The 22,693-nt window shown below is 36.8% G+C and overlaps 2 protein-coding genes across 2 annotated transcripts; both read right to left on the bottom strand.

Moving 5' to 3' along the window:
- Window positions 1-533: 533 nt before the first annotated feature.
- arpc1b (actin related protein 2/3 complex, subunit 1B) lies at window positions 534-10,303 on the bottom strand. Its single transcript, XM_066689538.1, has 10 exons — window positions 10,145-10,303; window positions 8,914-8,988; window positions 6,762-6,866; window positions 6,034-6,256; window positions 3,247-3,354; window positions 2,296-2,502; window positions 2,045-2,120; window positions 1,542-1,738; window positions 1,112-1,202; window positions 534-854 (listed from the first exon to the last, which is right to left on the bottom strand). The coding sequence occupies exons 2-10, from the start codon at window positions 8,975-8,977 to the stop codon at window positions 816-818; spliced, it is 1,110 nt and encodes a 369-aa protein (XP_066545635.1). The 5' UTR covers window positions 8,978-8,988; window positions 10,145-10,303; the 3' UTR covers window positions 534-815.
- Window positions 10,304-12,953: 2,650 nt separating this feature from the next.
- arpc1a (actin related protein 2/3 complex, subunit 1A) lies at window positions 12,954-18,294 on the bottom strand. Its single transcript, XM_066689215.1, has 10 exons — window positions 18,121-18,294; window positions 16,927-17,029; window positions 16,619-16,723; window positions 16,235-16,457; window positions 15,482-15,589; window positions 15,085-15,297; window positions 14,768-14,843; window positions 14,204-14,397; window positions 13,903-13,993; window positions 12,954-13,334 (listed from the first exon to the last, which is right to left on the bottom strand). The coding sequence occupies exons 2-10, from the start codon at window positions 16,988-16,990 to the stop codon at window positions 13,296-13,298; spliced, it is 1,113 nt and encodes a 370-aa protein (XP_066545312.1). The 5' UTR covers window positions 16,991-17,029; window positions 18,121-18,294; the 3' UTR covers window positions 12,954-13,295.
- Between the last annotated feature and the right edge of the window lie 4,399 nt (window positions 18,295-22,693).

Here is a 22,693-nt window from a genome sequence, read left to right as displayed (position 1 = left end):
AATTTGTGAAAACAGTTTTAAGGGCAGTACCTGTTGTTCACTAAAAACTGTAGCAAAGCATTGCCAAGTCTCAAAATCATATACGAACTTTAAAAACATAAGAAAGTTTACAAATGAGAGGAGGCCATTCGACCCATCGTGCTCGTTTGGTGTCCATTGTATTGCATCTGATTAAACGGTTTTCACCCAGAGGAGATTATGAAGATACCCAGCAGAACAACAGCTGACCGAGTTAAATAGTACAGGGCTTTGAAGTTTGATAAAAGACTACAGTAGTGACAGCACGTGGTTCACCTCTTTTAGGTTTAAGTTTCAACTTTCAAATCTATTTTCTGCTTGAAAGTGAGCAATACGTCAATAGTGTTATTTTAGTCTTGGAAAATAATGTTCTCTGAAGAATCATTTCTGATGTAAATGATGATATAATGTATGTATCCCAGAAAATAAATATTGATACTTTATGGCCAATTAATAACTGCTTTTAAAACAAAGTTTATATGTAAAGTATAGCAGTAATGATACTATAACATTCATTTAAGCCAAAGCTAATTTATTTATTGAAAAGCATCGTATGACCAGCATATTTCCATTAAAAAAATTGAAAACAACATTGCAATTCATACAAAATGTGTATTAAAATGAATGTTACAGATATAGTAAAAGTGAATGACCATTGCAGTATCATAAAATACATTGAAAAACATTAACTTGTAGCTATAGCATTTGACAATCAAATCACTGTGCAATGACATAATATAGGTAGCAAGTGCATTTTATTTAGCTTGCTTTTGCAATGGGTTGATCACACCTGAGACTTAAACAATCTTCAGATCTTTCATTGCAGATTCCAGCGTCTGAAATAGGAAAGGGATTTTAGTTTAATTTATTTCATCTTCATTTTTCATTTCACACAAAGTATGAAGTCTTATAAAAGTGCTCAGTGATGAGATGATACATGAAAAACTGCCTCTTTGTAGAATATAATTATACATGGTGTTTTCAAAAAGGTGCATCAATGTGTTTGATGTGTCTGGAAAGAGGGCACAAATAAATGTTACAAATAAAATCTTGGTCACATTCTAATTATACCCAGTATTTCAACAAGTCTCACCTTTACATCCCAAATTGCCAGTCCTCCATCCATGCCAGTGGTACAGAATTTGGCACATTTGGACTTGCCCCCTTCCAGAATAGAGATTTGACTGTAAATCACAAATCAATACTGTTAATGAGAGAAACATTCAAGTCAACAGGATACTGTGGCCCTTAATTTGGGTTCAAACAATACAAGTTCAATATTGATCTTTGCTTTTGTCATGGAGGGAAGGCAACCATTTGGAATAGGCCTTCAGCTGTGAACCCCCAGAGATATATTTTCCCCCATAACAGTTTGTCATCTTGCAGGAGTTTTTGTTTTCTACTCCTCTGTGCCTGAAGGTTTACTTTATACAAATTCAGGGCACTAGGAATTACTGCAATTACTCTTATGTAGTTCATGTCACAATGTGTGATGCGAGACATAGGAAGGTGAGAGTGCTTGCCTGATGCTGTTTTTGTGCAGGGTCTCCAGGATGGCCTCCTTCGTCTCAGTGGTGGCCTTCTTGTCCAGGTTTTGGAAACGCTCTCTGGCGGTCATCCCACGCTGGGCACTCTGCTTGGGCACGTCCAGCTTCCCACCAAAGGTAATGGTCCCCTTTCCCTCATCATAAACAAACAATGCTGGAAAGCAGTCATGGCCCTATAGCAAATTAGAATTAAGTAAAATGCCATGTCACTACTGTGTAGATTTAAATAATCTCTAACCCTGGTCCAGGTAATTCCCACTGCTGCAGTTTTATTATAGGTCACCAATTGTGAAAGAGTAACATTAGTTATTATTTTTAGTGCTTTAACAACACACGTGTTCAATTAAAATAGCTCTGGTCCTTGCGGGCTGTGGAGCATTCAGTTTCCACAGTTAATTTATGTACTTTTTTGTAATTTTTTATCACTGGGATCAGAGAATGCGAAACCTGATACAGATTAAGAGTAGTCCTGTACTTACAGCTGCCACCAAGCTGTTCTCGGTGATGAACATAACAGTCAGAAGAGGAAGCGTTTCAGAGCTCAGGCTGGAAATACTGATGAAGACACAAAATAATGGAAGGATTTAGAAGAGTTATTTTTTATCTGGAATTTATACATATAGTTTTAAATGGTTTAAATGTATTAATAAACAGCAAACCACCTCCGGCTGTGTGCCCCACTCTGCTGTACCCACAGTGATGTGTTTATGCTCCACGGTACTTTACTCACACAGTGTTTTTACCAGCGTCTGCCACAGCCACAGTGCTGTCATGGCTGGTCCAGGCCACACGACTCCCGCTGCTGGAGAAGCACACACTGTGAACCCAACCGGAGCTGCCGCTTGACTCGAACATCAATTCCCCAAATGGCATCTTGGAGCCCCAGGGAGTTGGAGATGGCTTCTCCTCAACTTCTTTGATGTAGGCCGAAAAAACCCTGAGAAGAGTAGGAGTCAAAAATATTTGAATGGTCAAAACTTTAAATGGTATCTTAGAGGTCTGCAACCTTGGTCCTGGGGGGTGACAGGTCCTTCTGGTTTTCATTTAAGATGAGGCTCTCGATTTCTTAATTTAACTAAATTTCTGATTAGGCCTAGACCAATCATAAACATGAACCTGCAAAGTACAAAAGTATACCCTGTTGAGGTTTTATTTGTAAGCAGTAGAAAGTGGCCTCTTACAGTAAAACAAACCTCATAGGGTATATGTTTACAATCTGTGATTTGCGTGTAGGTCATCATTTTGACCTTAGGCTTAGGCTAAGTCAAGATCAAAGTGATAATTAGTCACAAAAGGAAGGCATGCTGCTCTCTAGGATCAATAACACTGGAATATCTAAACCCAGTTTCTTTAATAAGAGGATGTGATAGTACTAAACACCTAATAAGTTGTTTTTAATATGTACGTCTTGTAAGACTTGTTAGTGGCAGAATATTGTGCTGCTGTGTTTTGAAACCACAACAGACCTGTACATACAATTATAAAAGCCTGGTGCTGGTTCCAATGATTTATAACTTGGCATGAATACTGCAAGTAGCTGTCATGGTAGTCGAGTAAATAGAAACTAACTTATTTCAACTCTGACAAATTGCTCAAGAAATCCTGTCAAATGCTGTGCAAAGATGTACAGCTATGTGTAGAACATCAGCTGAATTCCCAGAATGCTGCTGGATGCCTTTACCTGCACTTGAAGTCACAAGAGCCAGCTGCCAGCAGAACATTGTTGTGATGCCAATCCAAGCTCAGGACAGTGGAGCGAATCGGCTTCTTGATGTGTTTGCAAACCCACCTAATTATGCAAAAAACAAAGAAAAACAGAAAAAAAAACTAAAAAACTAAAAACTGAATTTCACATTACATTTCCAAGTGGCACACTTATTTAAATCACTAATAGTCATTTGCTTTGCAGTTGTGCTGTTGGTTTTGTGTAATTTATGGTTTAGCATGACACAAATGGTGAATTGAATAATCACTTATTAAGCACTTACAGTGAGGGAAAAAAGTATTTGATCCCCTGCTGATTTTGTACGTTTGCCCACTGCCAAAGAAATGATCAGTCTATAATTTTAATGGTAGGTGTATTTTAACAGTGAGAGACAGAATAACAACAAAAAAATCCAGAAAAACTCATTTCAAAAAAGTTATACATTGATTTGCATGTTAATGAGGGAAATAAGTATTTGATCCCCTATCAATCAGCAAGATTTCTGGCTCCCAGGTGTCTTTTATAAACCAAGACCAAAGAGCTGTCCAAGGATGTCAGGGACAAGATTGTAGACCTACACAAGGCTGGAATGGGCTACAAGACCATCGCCAAGCAGCTTGGTGAGAAGGTGACAATGGTTGGTGCGATTATTCGCAAATGGAAGAAACACAAAATAACTGTCAGTCTCCCTCGGTCTGGGGCTCCGTGCAAGATCTCACCTCGTGGAGTTTCAATGATCATGAGAACGGTGAGGAATCAGCCCAGAACTACATGGGAGGATCTTGTTAATGATCTCAAGGCAGCTGGGACCATAGTCACCTAGAAAACAATTGGTAACACACTACGCCGTGAAGGACTGAAATCCTGCAGCGCCCGCAAGGTCCCCCTGCTCAAGAAAGCACATGTACAGGCCCGTCTGAAGTTTGCCAGTGAACATCTGAATGATTCAGAGGAGAACTGGGTGAAAGTGTTGTGGTCAGATGAGACCAAAATCGAGCTCTTTGGCATCAACTCAACTCGCCGTGTTTGGAGGAGGAGGAATGACCCCAAGAACACCATCCCCACCGTCAAACATGGAGGTGGAAACATTATGCTTTGGGGGTGTTTTTCTGCTAAGGGGACAGGACAACTGCACCGCATCAAAGGGACGATGGACGGGGCCATGTACCGTCAAATCTTGGGTGAGAACCTCCTTCCCTCAGCCAGGGCATTGAAAATGGGTCGTGGATGGGTATTCCAGCATGACAATGACCCAAAACACACAGCCAAGGCAACAAAGGAGTGGCTCAAGAAGAAGCACATTAAGGTCCTGGAGTGGCCTAGCCAGTCTCCAGACCTTAATCCCATAGAAAATCTGTGGAGGGAGCTGAAGGTTCGAGTTGCCAAACGTCAGCCTCGAAACCTTAATGACTTGGAGAGGATCTGCAAAGAGGAGTGGGACAAAATCCCTCCTGAGATGTGTGCAAACCTGGTGGCCAACTCCAAGAAACGTCTGACCTCTGTGATTGCCAACAAGGGTTTTGCCACCAAGTACTAAGTCGAAGGGGTCAAATACTTATTTCCCTCATTAACATGCAAATCAATTTATAATTTTTTTTTAAATGCGTTTTTCTGGATTTTGTTGTTGTTATTCTGTCTCTCACTGTTAAAATACACCTACCATTAAAATTATAGACTGATCATTTCTTTGTCAGTCGGCAAAGGTACAAAATCAGCAGGGGATCTTTTCCCTCACTGTATATATCAATATATCAAAAGAAACAGATTAGTTAAAGGTATCTCCATGTCTCATATCAGATTCATTTCACTACCCTACTGCTAAACTTTTCAGTTCCATAATACAAAATATCTATTTGAAACCAAACTAGTTACAGATATTTAAATGTGTCAGCCTAGTAAAGAAATCTCAGACTATGCATTAATATATAATATTATATATATAATATATAATATCTGAGGACATAGGGATTATAATGCACTAATTCAACATGTATGATTAAACACAATTTGACAAACGCTGTGCTTCGGCCCTTTATGATTTAGGTGCTGCAATGATTTGAAAAATGCATACCTATTAGAAACCCACAAGAAACAATTATCAAACATATTACTTTGTTTGGAAGAATGTTGTTTAAGGAGATGATGTAATTCACTTTAAAATATGACTACTGAACCTCTCGTTTGGCTTGATGGAGACACTCTCTGTAGCAGATGGCTACTGACTGGCCAAATTATCACATTAATCTTGGTTACAAATATGATTCTCTCTTCTGTCAGTTGAAGGCAAACAGTATGAGAGGTGCTGGCCTAGTTTGCAGTTAATTAATGGTAATGCAATATGCTTCCATAAAATATGGATTCTGGGCTTAGCACAGATTGAGCAGCAGATGGAAATAATAGATTTGAAGCCTACAGAGAATATAGGGCAGGCAAAAATGAATCTGATTTTAGCCGAAGAGCATTTTAACAGTTATGTGGCCAGTTAACCACACTCAATCTATTTTATAACAAATATATCCTAGGAGATAAAAAGCTTTATTGGCTAGTTACCTATAGTCTTTTAACGTATAACAATCTGTAAGAGCCTTTCCAGTCTGCTTTTATGCACATCACAGCACTTGTCCTGACAATAAATTATTTACTGAAGAATGCTGATTCAGACTTTTATAGATCCACAGACTGCTGAGCAGACTAGAACATTTTCCACTAGTCCACACTACTGCCTCATATTCAGTGATCGCCTCCTTCTGTAACAATTCTCACCAGTCATTCTCCTGCTCAAAGTAGCAGACAGAAATAAGTCGGGAGCCGCTGCCCACAGCAAACTTGTTTTCCTTGGGGGACCACTTGACACAGCGGGCAGCCCGGTTGATCCTTAGGATGACCAAGGTGGGCTTCCATACCTCGCCCTTAAGGGTCCATACATAGGCGTTGCGGTCGGTGCCGCAGGTCACAATGCGATTGCTCTCAGGAGCCCAGTCGATGCCTTTAATGAAACACAGGAAAACATCCCTCACTTTGTGATCAGAGGGATAGAGCCCCTATCACCAAGATTAAGCCATTCTAATTACTGTCTCTGACAATCATAGGCTCTTATGTTGTTCCTTCCGCCTTTAATACTCTATCAGGTCGTTAATTTAAGTAATGTTTTGGGTACTATTTTAAAACTGGATACCATTAATAGTATATTAATCAATGGATGAAGTTTTATTTTCTTTCTTCCTGTACAACTATTGTAATTTTCATTTTTTAACAAGGATTAAAACAGAAGAAAGTATTTCTTTTAATTAATTTCATTTTTATTATTGGCATCAACTGCAGATTTTTGTACAGGTTCTGTAACTTTATTAAACATTCAAGGCCTAGAGTTCCCTATTAGAGGTTTCTAATCCTGGTAATGAAGACTGATACTGACAACTCTTATGGGTCATTTCCAATAAATTCTGCCACCTAGTAAATAAAGAAGAAAAAGAAAAGGAGAGTATTCACACCAGTCACTTGTCCATTGTGTTCCTTCAGCACATGGATCTTGTTCCACTTGGCCCCATCCTTCTTGTAGATAATCACATCATGGTTGTTGGGGCACAATGCAATTTCTAAATAAAAATATTTATTGAAAAGGTATTAATACTGTATTAGTGTCTGACTTTTATCTAGAACAGTGGTTTTCAAACCGGTCCTGGAGTACCCCCTGCCCTGCTGGTTTTTGTTCCAACTGGGGCTTTGATTGCTTAATTGAATCCTTAATTGACCCAACAAAGCAATATACCAATTAATTAAGTAATTAAGACCTAGGTTGGAACAACAACCAGCAGGGCAGGGGGTACTCCAGGACCGGTTTGAAAACCCATGATCTAGAATAACAGAAAGTCACAAGGTTATAAAACATTATCTCTGGTTCCCCACTTTCTTTATAGATGCTTCCAAATTATGCTTCACTTTATTTAAATGGTAAAAATTAGATTAACTGCCCTATGAAACCATACATATTATGAGAATTTGTGAAAATTAAGTAAAATTAGAAAACCCCATGGTCTCAAAATCATATTTGATGTGTAGGCATTTAAAGTTCTGATTCTGTAACACATATGTATGTATGTATATAATAGATACAAAAATACAATGACTTTGTTACATTGTTCATAAAAACTGAAGGCTCTTTAATATAGGCTACATTGCTCTGTCTTCAGAATAGAGTATAAACTGCATATCTTTTGAAATAACTTGCTGGGAGTGCTCTCATAAAAAGGAAACCAATTTGCATGAAACAAAACCACCATTTAGTTTTGATAAAATATCACGGCTGTGCCTGTGTTTCTTTCAGATTGTTGACAAATGCACACCAATCTATACAATGTTGAATAGCCTTCAAAATGGTTAATTTTTAACTCAAGTTCCTCCTTTTTTCATAGGAGCTGTATTATTTCCATTGCTGAAACACAGACAGGCAGCAGTTCATTGCCGAGTCGGGCTTTTCTCTCTCGCTCTGTGGTCTGTTTGAGTCACATCCAATCATCAACAACGCACCATTCATGGTAAAACAGGAAGCTGGGTGGAATTAGTCACTGCTGCTCCTCTCATCAGACTGAAAATATGAGAAGGCCAAATAGCCGCAAAACAGACTAAATTGTATGTATGCTGCATTTATATATAGTTTATTTATTTTTAGAACAATTGCTGATCTACTTGGTCATTTTATACTAGCAGCAAATTAATGAAGATATTAGTGTGTATTCTTACTTACTAATTTAAAGGGTATTTATTTTGATTATTAATGGAAGGCTGCAGACTTTTAGGACTGCTGACATTTAATTTTGTTTATTATTAATTATAAACTCAGATGATAAATACTAGATAGTGTTGAAGCAGCCTGAAATAAGCACAAGCATGCTAAGGTATAGACACTTTTAAGAGCTTGGGCTGATTCTTATTTAAAAACTACTGCGAGAGAACCAGAACAAAAAATCTGAAACATCTTTGCAATACACTTCAGTAACTGAGCATTGTAGAGGAAAGATAAGAGTTTAGAGAACACCACCTGCACCCAGTGGATTTCAAACATTAAAAAGTACATTTTAAGCCTCAACTTCAGTTGAAAAGAGGAAAAAGAAAGTAGGAAGTGGAAGAAAGTGATATCAGAACTGGTAGAATATTTACAGAGACAGTTCAATAATTCTGAACTTTCTCAGTGCAATTCTTGTTTTACAACAGAACTTGAAGTCCACTATACTGCAGTTAAGAAAAGCTTACTTCAGGGAAGATTTTGAAAAGTAAGTCAGTATCTCCAAAACAGAACTCAGAACATTACTCAGAAAATGTGCTTGTTGGGCTGGCTTCACAGATTAATACTGGTCTTGGACGACCAACATCGAGGTCTGTAAGACCAGCTGTTAATGTTCTAAACAAGTGAACCAGTAACATAAGGAATTCTAGGAAAGTACATTAAAAAAGACACATTTTTTTCTCGCTTTTCCAAAGGAAATACCTCAAACTAGTTGGCTGTCAGCCAGAGACTATATTTAACTTCAGAACTGTAGACCTGATGTATGAGAGAACAGATTTTGGAATGTAGGACACAGAATTGCAATTATCTTTTGCACTTTCACAAACTCATAAAAACACAATTTAAACAGAAATACTCACGAGTCCTGTCCTTATTCCATGCATGACAGCTGATTGGTTCCAACAGAAAACTGTGGTAAGACATTGCTTATCACACTGTAATACAATAGAGCTTGAATTAGTATTTTTTAAATTAACACCATATATAAAGCACATATGTTGCTGACAAAAAGAACAGCATACTATGTGCATTAGCTAATTATTCTGTTTAAAGGATTGTTACATTTATTGAATTTACACATTCAGCTTATGTCAGTTCTGATTAATGCATTTTAATTTCTCCCAACAAGAAAAGACACTTGAGTCATTGACAATACAGTAATTTAAAATAATCTGGGAAAATGTGAATGGTTTGAATGCTTTTTCCATCCCAAAATCATATACAAATTAATACAGTTTTGTTCTGAGTCTATAGAATTGTTTTACCTAATAGTATGTACATATTTTTCATGATATATGGTGATCATGTAGTGCTGCTAAATAAAGAATGGTACTGTAAAATAGATGTTGTTTTAGTTATGGCAACTTTTAACAGAGCTTTCTTTCAGACACTCCTACGCTCAGCTTCAAAAGGGGAAGTTGTAAATGTACGACTTGTTTCTCAACATTTTAAGTTTTATAGAAGAGACTTAATGTAGAAAGTAAGCAACTTTAAGACTGCATTCCCCTACTAATTAGACTGTAACTGTAACTGGGCTCTCATGATAATTAAACCCAGGCCAGACTGGAATGTGACATGTCAACAGGAAACATTTGATGTTCTCAAATCATCAACACATTGCAGGTTGCAGTACATAAATAAATATATATCTCATAATAAAATGGGTGAATTCCTGAATTTATCATGTTTCTTTTAGTTCAGTGCCCCAATCTGGTTTCAATATTTATTGTTACAATTTCAATTTTTGCAGGCAGCAGTAGTCTCACTTCAGTGTTTCTTATTACTATAACCTACTCCAGGCTCATGCTTAAAAACTTTCAGTTTGAGAGAAAGCTTATACTGACCACACTGATGTAGCAAATTAGATGCTCTAAATAAACTAAATCAACTTTTTCTCTAGAGATTCACATCTTTTTATAAAAAAATAAGCAGGATCAGAATATCTTGGGGGGGCTGGAATTGTATCAATCAGTAAAAGACTCCAGAAACTACAAGAGTATGTTAAACCAATAGTAAAACACTAAAGCATTTGTGGATGTGGATGAGACTGAACACAAGATTACAAACTAAAATAAAAGTAATTTGTCTTACCTCTTGAACTTCAGATAAAGTTAAAATAAAATAAAAGTTGAAATAGCTTCAGTTCATGGACTCTGAGCAGTCAACATGAACGCTGGTTTGCTCTGAATGAGCTAAAGAAAACGAATTTCTCTAAAAACTGTTATACTTCCCTTTTCCTGCCTGAGAAATCTAACCACTTCCTTGTGTGGGCGGTTTTCAGCTTGCAAGCAGGACCCATAGTTTAGCTGCGCATACCTTTTTGTCAGCAAATATGTGGCTCTCGCTCAGCATCTGTAGAATTCATTTAGACCCTTTGATGTTAAAATTGACTGATCTAGCTCATGTTCTGGGGGTGAAGTAAACCCTGTTTTGAGACCCTAAAAGAAAAAATTAATATCAAAATCTAAAAGCATATGGGTGGGGCTATCCTCAAAAACTGTTAATGCTGACGTTTTAAACCATAAAAAACAAAACATCTAAAAGACTAACAACTAGTAACAAAAAATATTTCTAACCATTTCCACTTTCAATTTCCAAATAAGTTTGTCGATACATACAGTCCTAATAACTGAATAATGTTGAATTTTTATTAAATATAAATTTAATTACACTTCTGGATAGGGATGCATCGATTTTTTAGGTTTCAGTTGAATACAAAACAACATAAAATTTTGCAAAATACCAAGCCCTACAAGACATTGAAAATAATCAGTTAAACTATATATTTTTTTAAAAACAAAACACTTATAACAGTACTTTGTCAACACTGTCATAATTAAAGTGTTTCACAATTAAACCAACAGGAAAACTAAGTTTGTCCATTTATCATTTTAAAGATGCAAAATAAAATAATACTAATATCCATATGTACTCAATTATCCTTAAATTAGGTATGTTTTGATTTCTGTAAAGCTCCCTATTCAGGCCATTTGTCTGCATGCTATGATAAATATGAGACTATTATTTTGAAAATAAAGGTGAAAACTGTACCTCACAGCAAGACAACTATGTCTTTCCAACATATTTCACAGTCAAAACATGTAGCCTGTTATTACTGCTTGTCTTTATGTTATCAAATGTGCTTTTGCTTAGAGGAACACAAGGCTATCTGCATTAGTTGTGATTCTGCACCGAAAATGTGAACGAATGTGCTGCATAGTCTCTCACCTGGGCCAGATGTGTGTGTGGGGGGGGGGGGCGGGGAGACATACACCACTGCACTGGATCCTGTTTGGTAAAGGAGAGTTTGAGATATAAGGCATTCATCTTAGACTCTTGTGTGGCACTGCGAAACAGTTCATCCCAACTGTACAATATTCCTGAACAGGGTCTCGTTTGCAAAGCAGTAGATTCAGTATTTAAATCCATTGAATTAGCAGAAATTACAGCTATTCTGCCTCTTACACAAGTAACTTTGCCTGAAATTGTTGTGTGTTGTTTGCCAAAAATGTAACTTTATATCTGGGATCAACACTCCAGATACCAAGGCAAGGCACCAACTAGCATAGCAGTAGCATTTTCCTCAAATCTGTCTTCTACAGATATCAGCATTAGAGCTTTCATTGGTTTTATCCATGCATATGCACGTGACGACGTGTAAGATTTGGGTTCTGTTCACCAAATCCTAATAATTTGGCACAAAATCTAAACTGAAATGGGTTTCATTGCATCCATACTTTTGTATTAACTTCATTATAGAGGATTTATGTCCAAATCTAGCAGCAGTAGCTTCTGTAAAATGACAATTAGCAAGTATTTCACTAATGCTGATGTAATCTGCACTGACTTGGCTACAAAATTGTGTGCATAAATGCAACTTCTTTTTTCTTAATCCAATAAAATCCAATAAAACTTTAACAGGGCAAAGTAAACTAGCATTTAGTGCATTTACATTTTTCAAAGTACAATACATTAAATTAAATCTACACCGCTATGCTTTGAAATTAAGTGAAAGAAATATCCAGGAGAAAAAAATCATAACCATATAAAGGATAATTTTTTCATAGCTCAAAGTATCATGTTATTGTGCAAATAAAGTAATTTTAAGACCTTCAAAGATTTCTACACACAGATACAATCAGTTTTCACCAGTGAATGTCTTTGAGCCCAAAGTTGTTTTTGTTCTGACTCGAGGGAGCGACTGCACGAGGAAAGTGGAGCTCTGCTGGAACTTTAAACAGGATAAGGTCATTTCCAAAACGGAAACTAAAAAATGAATATTGATAAAATAGACTTGTTTTACCAGCCAAAGAAATACAATTTTCAGTCATTTCCCAAAGTCTTATTCCCCCCCAGAAAACAAACCATCATAAGTTTGAAAATTGAAAAACTAAAAAAGAACTCTTGTAATACCTTTACTACTGGTAAGTAAATTAGACATTTACATTTATATTATACATGTATGGTTTATGGTACCACTTTTGATCTACATGTTTGTAATAAATAATTTACAACAAATATTGGGTAATTTTAACAGAAGTTTAATATAGTCAACAAATGACTGATAAACAATAATGTGATTTAAACACAAATGCAATGAAGTTAATTTTATGAATTTACTGAGTTTACTTCATAAATGTAATTACAACCCTATTTTGCCTAGTGGCCTTAATTCTAAATAATACAATTATAAAATATGAATGCCCAAGATAGTAAAAAATAAAATAAAATAAAAAGTATTATCCCATGTGACCTGTCACACTGAGCTCTTAAGAGTTAATATTCTCTCCATTAGGGGACATTAAATGTTCACGAGGCTGACCATAATGAATCAACATAACCTGACACATTATAAAATAGTATTAACAGAAACAGGAAGAATAATAGACGATGCAGGGTGTGTAGTGTATTTCTTTTATTTCTAGCAGATCATTTACATAAACTTGCCCTTTTAATTTACTGTTCTACAATTCCTTTGGAGGAGCTCCAATGACCCACTAACACACTGCTGGGGCAGCAGCTTTGGTATGGAATCAAGAAAATCACAGCTAAGTAAAAACCTAAGGTTCCAAACCCTTTACCATTTGTTCCTCTTTAAATAAGCAGTAATTATGTCAAATATCAGTTCTTTTTATCTTTCAGTGCTTTTAACTGAACTTTTGGAAGTGTTTTCAGAAACGCTTGTTAGTCTTCAGGCCGCATTGCTTGTGTGCGGTGTCACGCTAGTTAACTGTGATTTCCTTTACATGATCCGCAGGCCTTGGATAGTGGACTCTAGAGTCTGGGGAGAAATGGAATCACACCGTTAAAGATGACACGATTACCAGAAGGTTGGCATTTTGATTTCTTGGCACACCCAGACAAAATCACAACAAAACTTTATAGAATTATATGAAAATGAAAAGCAACTTTTGGTAATGTAATTTACTAGTTTACTACACATTAAATCAGTGCTTCTCAACCCTGGTACAGAAGACCTACTATCTTGCTTTTTGTTCCAGCTAAACTCTAAATTACTAAACCTATATATAGCCTTAACTGAAATAATTTGCCTAATCTGGGCTTTTACTTAATTTTAAACAGTTGGGTAAATGAAAAATTATAAGGCACTTGAATTCTGAGCAAGTGATTAGTTCAATTAAGTATCAAAGCTCCACTAAACCAAAAACAAGACAGACAGTAGGACTGAAAACCACTGCATTAAAGGAATATTATATCTCAATGTGACGTTTAGGGCATTTTGTCAGATTACACCTTTAGACTAAAATTGTGTACATCTGCTATTAAAACATACAATACAAGAAAAAAACAGACAAAGCTTAAAATTATATCAAATGAATCGCAGATACCTTAAAATCCCATATGGTCATTGCTCCATCAATTCCTGTAGTGCAGAATTTACGACAATCTCTTTTGTCTCCTTCATAGATAGACACTTGGCTGTGAAGAAATAATAATTACTCAGACAATTGTAGATTCTCAGATTTTTTCTCTTTCCCATTTTACTTTAAAATAAGCCTGATCAAAATGAATTCCACCAAGAAAGGCACAAATTATGAATGAAAAAACATAAAAACAGGGAGAAGTTCTAAGAAACATTACCATTAAGCAGTGCCATATACACACACACTGAAAGCTTTCCAGACTCACGTGATACTGTTTTGGTGCAGTGTCTCCAGCGAGGTGTTGCGGTCCTCAGTTGTGGCCCTCTTGTCCATGTTGCGGAAGCGCTCCATGGCGGAGATGTTGCGCTGGATGCTCTGCTTGGGGATGTCCAACTTAGACATGAAGCTCAGGCTCCCATGATCATCGCAGTTAAACAGCATCGGGCAGCAATCATGACCCTACAACACATTTTAAATGGTACTTTTCTTTAGGACGGAGAAGAACAAAGATCATGAATTTGTTCGTACACATTATTTCTGTAACTTGCCATTAACACAATTAATAGTTTCCAGTAAGTTGACGTATCTTTGGGGAACCTATCTTCATTTCTAAAAACTGCAAGGTTGTAAGTACGTGTATTATTAGACTGAATTATGAAAACCTCTATGTTGTAACGTCAGAATTTGAGAGGAATATTTGTAATGATCAAATTGTGTAAACATATCTTTACCCCAAATCACTGTTTTATACAATTATTTAGTCTAATAAAATTAACAATCTCAGCTTTGATCGAGAACATTTATGTTGCTTCACTCCATGATCTCTTACCGCTGCCACAACACTGCTCTCCGAGACAAAGACAACGCTCAGCAGAGGAAGGAATTCCGTCTTCAGCTGAGCAAGCCTACAATTGTAACAGAATATGATTTTATAAACATAAAACAATTGCTTATTAAGACTATCTTTATTGACCTCTGTGTAAATTATGAGCAATCAGACAAATACAGATCCATTTTGTTTCTGAAATTGGTACCTCAATCACTTGTACAGCATCTTACAATTTAAATATATATTTTAAATAAAACTCAGTTTATTCATTCATGCAAATGTGGTTAAATTCAATTCTATTTATTTAGCCTACTTACATCATGCTTTTGGAAGCATCTACCATAGACACCGTGCTGTCATGGCTAACCCAGGCTAAACGATTCCCACTGACAGAGAAACAAACGCTGTGAACCCATCCTCCACTGCCAGCGCCCCCAAACTCGGCCATCACCTGACCAAAGGGCATCTTGGAGCCCCAGGGAGTGGGTGCTGGTTTTTCATCCACTTCCTTGATGTAGGCAGAAAACACTCTGGGGAAAGGGAAGTATCTAATTTAGCAAGTTATTAACCTTCTTTAAAATACATGGCACTAAATATCCTTATTTTAGATTATGTTTCTCAGCAAGAAATGTAGTTTTGCGTTTTGAAGATGGAAGATAATAAAATGATTTTCCAGTTGGTTACTTCTATAATCCTATAATCAGTTGCTCTTACCTGCATTTGAAGTCACAAGACCCAGCGGCCAGGAGCACATTGTTTGGATGCCAGTCTAAACTCAAGACTGTGGAACGAATGGGTTTCTTGATGTGTTTACTAACCCACCTAAATTAAAAACAATAAAATACATAAAATAAAAGCATTCACCCTTAAATGGACAGAATTTCCCACTATACTCTTAACCCTAATTTTTTTACACTATACAAGTAAAAGTAATTGAGAAACTCTCAGTTATGCAAAACTTAAATAAACATTAGAATATAAATCTATTTTAAATTCATGCATACACTTAAACTTTAAGTGTATTTCCATCAGAAAAGGGGTTTAAAATGTGTATTGTACCTTTGTAATTATAAAATGAGAAAGAAAAATAATGTTTTTGATCATTCTTGATATATTTTTTTTAATTGATATCCACCAAAGCACTGTAGCTTAACTGCTTATAACAAATGACAAATTAGCAACACCAACACCAATACTCCTATTTAATGTTTTTTTTTTTATATATATATATATATATATATATATATATATATATATAGGCCTATATATTACAGATTAATATGAACAAAAGAGAACTCCCTACTCTTGACAGCTGACCTGTCAGTTCTTAAAAGGTACATATTCAGGTGGTTATAATCAAAGATATAGCTTAATATGGCAGCATATTAATGTATATGCTAAAACACAAAGCTAATAAAATTGGCAGCATTTCATCTCTTCACCCAATACTCAATGAACCTTACTTACCAATCATTTTCAGACTCAAAGTAGCAAACTGAGATCAGACGAGCTCCACTACCCACTGCAAACTTATTCTCCAGGGGAGACCATTTGACAAACGTGGCGGCACGGTTAATCCTCAGAATGACCAAAGTTGGTTTCCAAATGCCATCTTTCTGGCTCCAAACATAGGCATTACGGTCTGAACCACAAGTCACAATACGATCACTTTTGGGGGCCCAATCAATGCCTGCACAGAATGAAAAAATACGTAATGGATATTATTTTAGTTGAAAAACATTAGATGAATATGAATTGCACAATTTTTTGCTCCTGGGGGGGAAATGTGAGATCTGTCAAATGAAATGAAATGACTGATCAATAACAAAGCAATTACAGATGAAGCCATACCTGTGATGTGTCCATTATGCTCCTTCAATTCATGGGTTTTCACCCACTGGTTGCCACTCTTTTTGTAGATATGGACTTCATGGTTATTGGGACTTATAGCGATCTCTGTGTAAGAAGGAACAAAACAGAATAATACAATTCAGTGTAAAACATATTTGCAACACCTGTGAAAAAACAAAACACATGCAAATGTAAGTTCACACCACAGGAGATAAGAAAAAACAACCAAGGTAGCAGCAATAACAGCATACGCTATCAGGTACATATTCAAATCTTTCATTACAGAAAGGAGGAGAAGAGTATCTTACGGGTTCTGTCCCTGTTCCACGCATGGCAGGTGATGGGTTCCAGAAGAAACTGATGGAGAGACATTCTGATCTAAGGAATTCCTTTAGTCAGATCAACTAATGTCTGAGGACATAAAAACAAGATTCATGGTCAATTTCGAAATGCATACCAAAAACATATTCATACAAATATACAGAGCACTTGTAGTTAATGAATATGGCCTTGTCAAGGAATAAAACATAAGTTAAAGTAATATTTACAGAAGCAGGCATGAGTAATTTATTTTCCAGGCACCAGCCAGTGTCCTATTGAAGTGGAACATCTCATTTACATTAGATGATATGCCATAGGATTTTACCTTGCTCTTTCCTTTGTTTCTTTAAATACCTCACTGTTAATGAAAGCAATATATTTCGTCACAAAATACAAGCCAAAACTGAGAGGAAACAAGTTATGCAAGATACATAGTAAAAGCATATCATGGGTACAATCAGGAAGACCAGGAACAGAATCTCTTAGCTTGTTGGACATGGACCAAGTTTCACTGCGGATCGTGGATTAGCATCAGTCAAAATTTAAATATTTACTGGCACTAAAAATACGCTACATAACTTGATTATATGCAGCAATTAGATTATACGCCCATACACGTAACACTTAAAAAAAAAAAAAAATCTACCCCACCCAAGAAAATGATAATCATGTTCAGTGTCACCCATATCTATTTATATGTGTGTGTATTTTTAATGAAAGTGCTTTGATTTTCCCTTGAAAATACATTATGCGTTATATATGTATGCCTGTATCTATATGTATATAGAAATATATAGTGCCGATTGTATCTTGTGTGTGCAAATCTATCAAAGCACTTTCATTCAAAATACCAATGTTATCATGGGATCCTAGCCGGCTGGGGAAGGAGGATGTGCTGCTAACTTTGCTGGTGTCCGAACCGGTTCAACGCATAACACATTAAAATATTACGTTTCAAATAAAGCTTCTAAAATAATTACGATACAGTTATAACGAAATAGAGATACGTGTATAAGAAAAAAAAAAACTGCTACATAAGGCCTCTCCCTTCACCGTCCCAATATCCAAACACCGACTTTTCCCATGAATGGGAGCCCGCACCCTGCTGACTGAAGGCAGCATAGCACAGGTGGAGCAAGCCGGTCTCCCGATGGGCCTTTTATGTTTACCATCTAACTTACCTGTATGGCCAAGACTTCAGGCTGGGATTAATAAAACAATATTGTTTTCGGTAAGTGACTTCAATTGCGGAAACTGAAGCGGATCTGAATTCGCGGACTCTGGGCAGTCGACACGAATTCACTCCGGTGTGTTCGGAACTGTCAAGGAATCCAGGAAACGACAAGGCGCATGCGCGCTGCGGAAAGGAAAGCTGGGGATTTACGCAGGCGCAGAAAGACACTCCTGCTTCCCCGAGATTGTGCAGTGTTGAGAGTGATAATGTAGGAGAAAATGGCAACACTAATAATAATAATAATAATAATAATAATAATAATAATAATAATAATAATAATAATAATAATAAAGCAGTATAGCCCCAAGCTCCTTTTACTTTTCAGCTTGCAATTATATTTTTAATTACATTTTATGACACAAATACAGGACTATGTTCAATTACCTAAAGTTAGGATTGTACAATAGGTATTAAAATTGTACACATCAATCAAAAATACGTTTAATGTGTGAGCTGCTACAGAACAGTGCATTGTTACTTACTGTATTGTGTGAGCTTGACCTTAATCTTTGTCCTTTTTTCTGAACTCTATAAAACAGTCCTTATTGAAATGTGTGTTTGTCAGTGTATGGAAGTGGGGCAGTGAATTTCTTGACATTGAAACAACAGAGAAATGGTGATATTTATTTCCAGATTTATTTCTAACTGCATTTTCAATACAAAGCTGTAATTCACACATGATCTGGAGCATTTTCTGTGAAGCTGTTACACATAATAAATGCTACAGAGTAAAGACTTCACTTCTTGAGGGATCTTACTAAATTAAGTATAGTTTATTCTATATAACTACAATTTTTATATTGTCATCTGCTCCTGAACTTCAGGTGTGGGCTGCTTAGTTTAGTACACTGTAAAAAATGTGAAGTTGAGTAAACTTAAAATCTTAAGGCAACCAGCTGCACAGCTTTTCTATGTAAACTCAACTTTTGGGCACAATGTTCAACAAACTAGAATTTCTGATTTCTTTCAACTCAAGATTTCTTGCCCAGCAAATGGTATTTCTATTGCTTTGACTAATTACATTTCTAAGTTGAATTATCTTAAGATTAAACATCGCAAGGACTTAAAAGTTTATATTAGCAGGACTTGAATTCCTGGGTTGTCTCAACACTTTTTTTTTTGTCTCAACAAATGCCATGGACACTTGTGTATCTTTGTTACATGCACTTCAGTTTAAACATTGCATTGATTTTAAGTATGTGTGAATAGAACTTGTACAAAAAAGTTTACTTAGAAAGGCGGTGCAGCTAGTTGACTTAATGTTATGAGTTGATGCAACTTCTAAAATTTTATTCAACATACTGTATCTTCTCACTTCATTCCATTAAGGACAAAAGACTTTCTTGTTCACTACCAATAAAATGTTTATTTAAACAGTGTTTGAATTACAACAAACATTTCATGCACTTGAGTTTCATACAAACATTAGTGGCTTACCAGCCAAAAAATGCTATTCAAAAGAGAATACTGTAGCCTGTGCATTAACCCTTACATGCATGAATTACAAAATATCTGTCTTCCCCCATTCCTTGAAATGACTGATCTTACAGTGGACAGGTCAAAACATGTTTACTAATGCATTCAATCATGTTATGTCAGATGAGAGATTACCTCAAAAAGGGGAAGAAAGGAAGGTAGGGTGTTTTCTAAGATAATTAGAAACAGGACTTGATAAGTGTGTTTTGAACACTTGTAAATATTTTATTTGCATATCAAACTGTCTCTAAATAACATATTTCTGAAAATAAAACTTATTTTCTACAAATAGAAAAATCTGCCGAAAGGATGTAAGGTGAAGGCTGAACATCCTCTTCCATATATACACAACAAACATGTATTGCACCTACTGTGCTCTGATAATCTTTCATACCCAGAAAAAAAAGATGTTTGTCACACCATACTTTAAATTAAACATGTTGTTTGCACATCCAAGAAGAACTGTATATCCTATTTACAACCCAAAATAAGTAGAAATGTTCTTTGGAACACAAACCAAAATCTTGTCATACCCAACATGATGTTTGTCAGACCTTATGTAAACTGAAATACTTGGTTTGCACATCCAAGTGATTCTGTACAGCCTATACATTTTTATTTTGTTTGCAACACAACCTGTACTGCATTATATCCACTACAGTTCTCAGAGTTCTTGATATGAAGAAAACTCAATTAACTAAAACTTTGTCTCACTTGTAATTTATGAGATATTAAGGCTTCTGTGGGTGGAGGTTATCCTCACAGCAAGAGCTTGGTTTTGACTTCACCCTAGCAGTGCACCGAGAGCCAATGTCCATCAAGACCATGAATCACCTCAAAAGCATATTTCATTTATTTTGGGAAATCAATGTTCAGAGTGTAGAGAAGGCCAAGCAGCAGAGCAAATGGAATAAGCAATCACAGACATCTTAAAATACCACAGCATCTTCTAACACGATGTCGACACTTGTGACTGTTGGAAATTAGTTGGAGCGGGCTACATCATCCTCGATGGTGCCAACTTTGATGCCTTTGGTGTAGCTCTCCTTGGGGTCAGTGTCCTGGTGACAACAGGGAAAAACAGTTGAATTTGTGGAATAAGTAAATATCAAAATCAATGATTTACTACAATCAATCCATGTACTGAGATGGTATTGATTGGAGATATACGTGCATTAATAGCAGAAGGTCTTGTTCAGCCTTAAGTTGGATGGAGACTTTAATATACAAGTTCACTCAACATATAATTCAGAGTTCAGCCAAGTTAGAGGAAAGTTTGTTGGATTTACTATATATTACATTTAAACTCAATTTCTCCTCATATTTGAGCCCACTCTAATTAAAATATATAGTAAATTCCATGTACAGAAGAAAATATAAATTGTATAATTTAGAGGAAAAGCAACTAATTAATGGAACATTATAACACATGATATTTTGCCAGAACTTCTGTATCTTTCACCAGCTGGGGATGGAAAAGTGTTTGTGGTTAAATTGTAGTGGCCTCCGAGCCTATGGAAAAATACTTCAATGTACAAAACTACTGATTCTTGAGACTGCAGTGTGTTGTGTGTGTTGTCTGTCAGTTGTGTGTTGTGGGGTGATGCAGATTGTTTGGGGATCTGATTATGAAGAGGAATTATTGTATTTTCTGGGGGTTGAAGGTGAACCATGGTTGGGGGAGCCAGTCACAGGGGTCAAGGAGATATATTGGGGTGCCCCAGTTCCCACTGGGGAGAAGTAGTTTAGAGAGAGACCAAGTTCAGTGCTACTCCTTAAAAAGCTGCCTGAGAAATAAACCTGTTACAGGAACCGCGACTTTCTCTTACTATGTGTTGTTTTTGTCAGTGGTGAATCTAGTGGCAAAAAGCCTGAAATGCTACAATATATTGCATATCAAAATGGATATATCATATGGTAAAACAGGTATTAGATATGGCATAATAAATATGTCTTATAAAAAATGTATGTTTTATAAGGCAAGTAAATATGTCATACAGCAAAATGGATATATCATGTTCAATGCATATACACCAATCAGCCATAACATTATGACCACCTGCCTAATATTGTGTAGGTCCCCCTTTTGCCACCAAAACAGCCCTGACCCGTCGAGGCATGGACTCCACTAGACCTCTGAAGGTGTGCTGTGGTATCTGGCACCAAGACGTTAGCAGCAGATCCTTTAAGTCCTGTAAGTTGCGAGGTGGGGCCTCCATGGATCGGACTTGTTTGTCCAGCACATCCCACAGATGCTTGATTGGACTGAGATCTGGGGAATTTGGAGGCCAAGTCAACACCTTGAACTCGTGATTCATCAGACCAGGCCACCTTCTTCCATTGCTCCGTGGTCCAGTTCTGATGCTCACATGCCCATTGTAGGCGCTTTCGGCAGTGGACAGGACTCAGCATGGGCACCCTGACTGGTCTGTGGCTACGCAGCCCCATACGCGACAAACTGAGATGCACTGTGTGTTCTGACACCTTTCTATCTGAACCAGCATTCACTTTTTCAGCAATTTGAGCAACAGTAGCTCGTCTCTTGGATCGGACCTCACGGGCCAGCTTTCGCTCCCCACGTGCATCAATGAGCCTTGGCCGCCCATGACCCTGTCGCCGGTTCACCGCTTTTCCTTCCTGGACCACTTTTGATAGGTACTGACCACTGCAGACCGGGAACACCCCACAAGAGCTGCAGTTTTGGAGATGCTCTGACCCAGTCGTCTAGCCATCACAATTTGGCCCTTGTCCAAGTCGCTCAGATCCTTACGCTTGCCCATTTTTCCTGCTTCTAACACATCAACTTTGAGGACAAAATGTTCACTTGCTGCCTAATATATCCCACCCACTGACAGGTGCCATGATAACAAGATTATCATATTCACTTCACCTTCAGTGGTCATGTTATGGCTGACGGTGTATGTCAAGATATATATCAAAATCACATGGCAGAGATCTGGCTTTAGGATCGCACATTGTGCAGTGGTTCACAGTCAACTTATTTGATCTTTTCAGTCTGTCAGGCATGGCCGAAATGGAAAATA

This window comes from Amia ocellicauda, chromosome 17 (assembly GCF_036373705.1).
Source record: "Amia ocellicauda isolate fAmiCal2 chromosome 17, fAmiCal2.hap1, whole genome shotgun sequence".
Lineage (NCBI taxonomy): Eukaryota > Metazoa > Chordata > Actinopteri > Amiiformes > Amiidae > Amia > Amia ocellicauda.
Note: the sequence above shows the minus strand (reverse complement) of the source record. Positions and strands in the feature narration are given on the sequence as shown.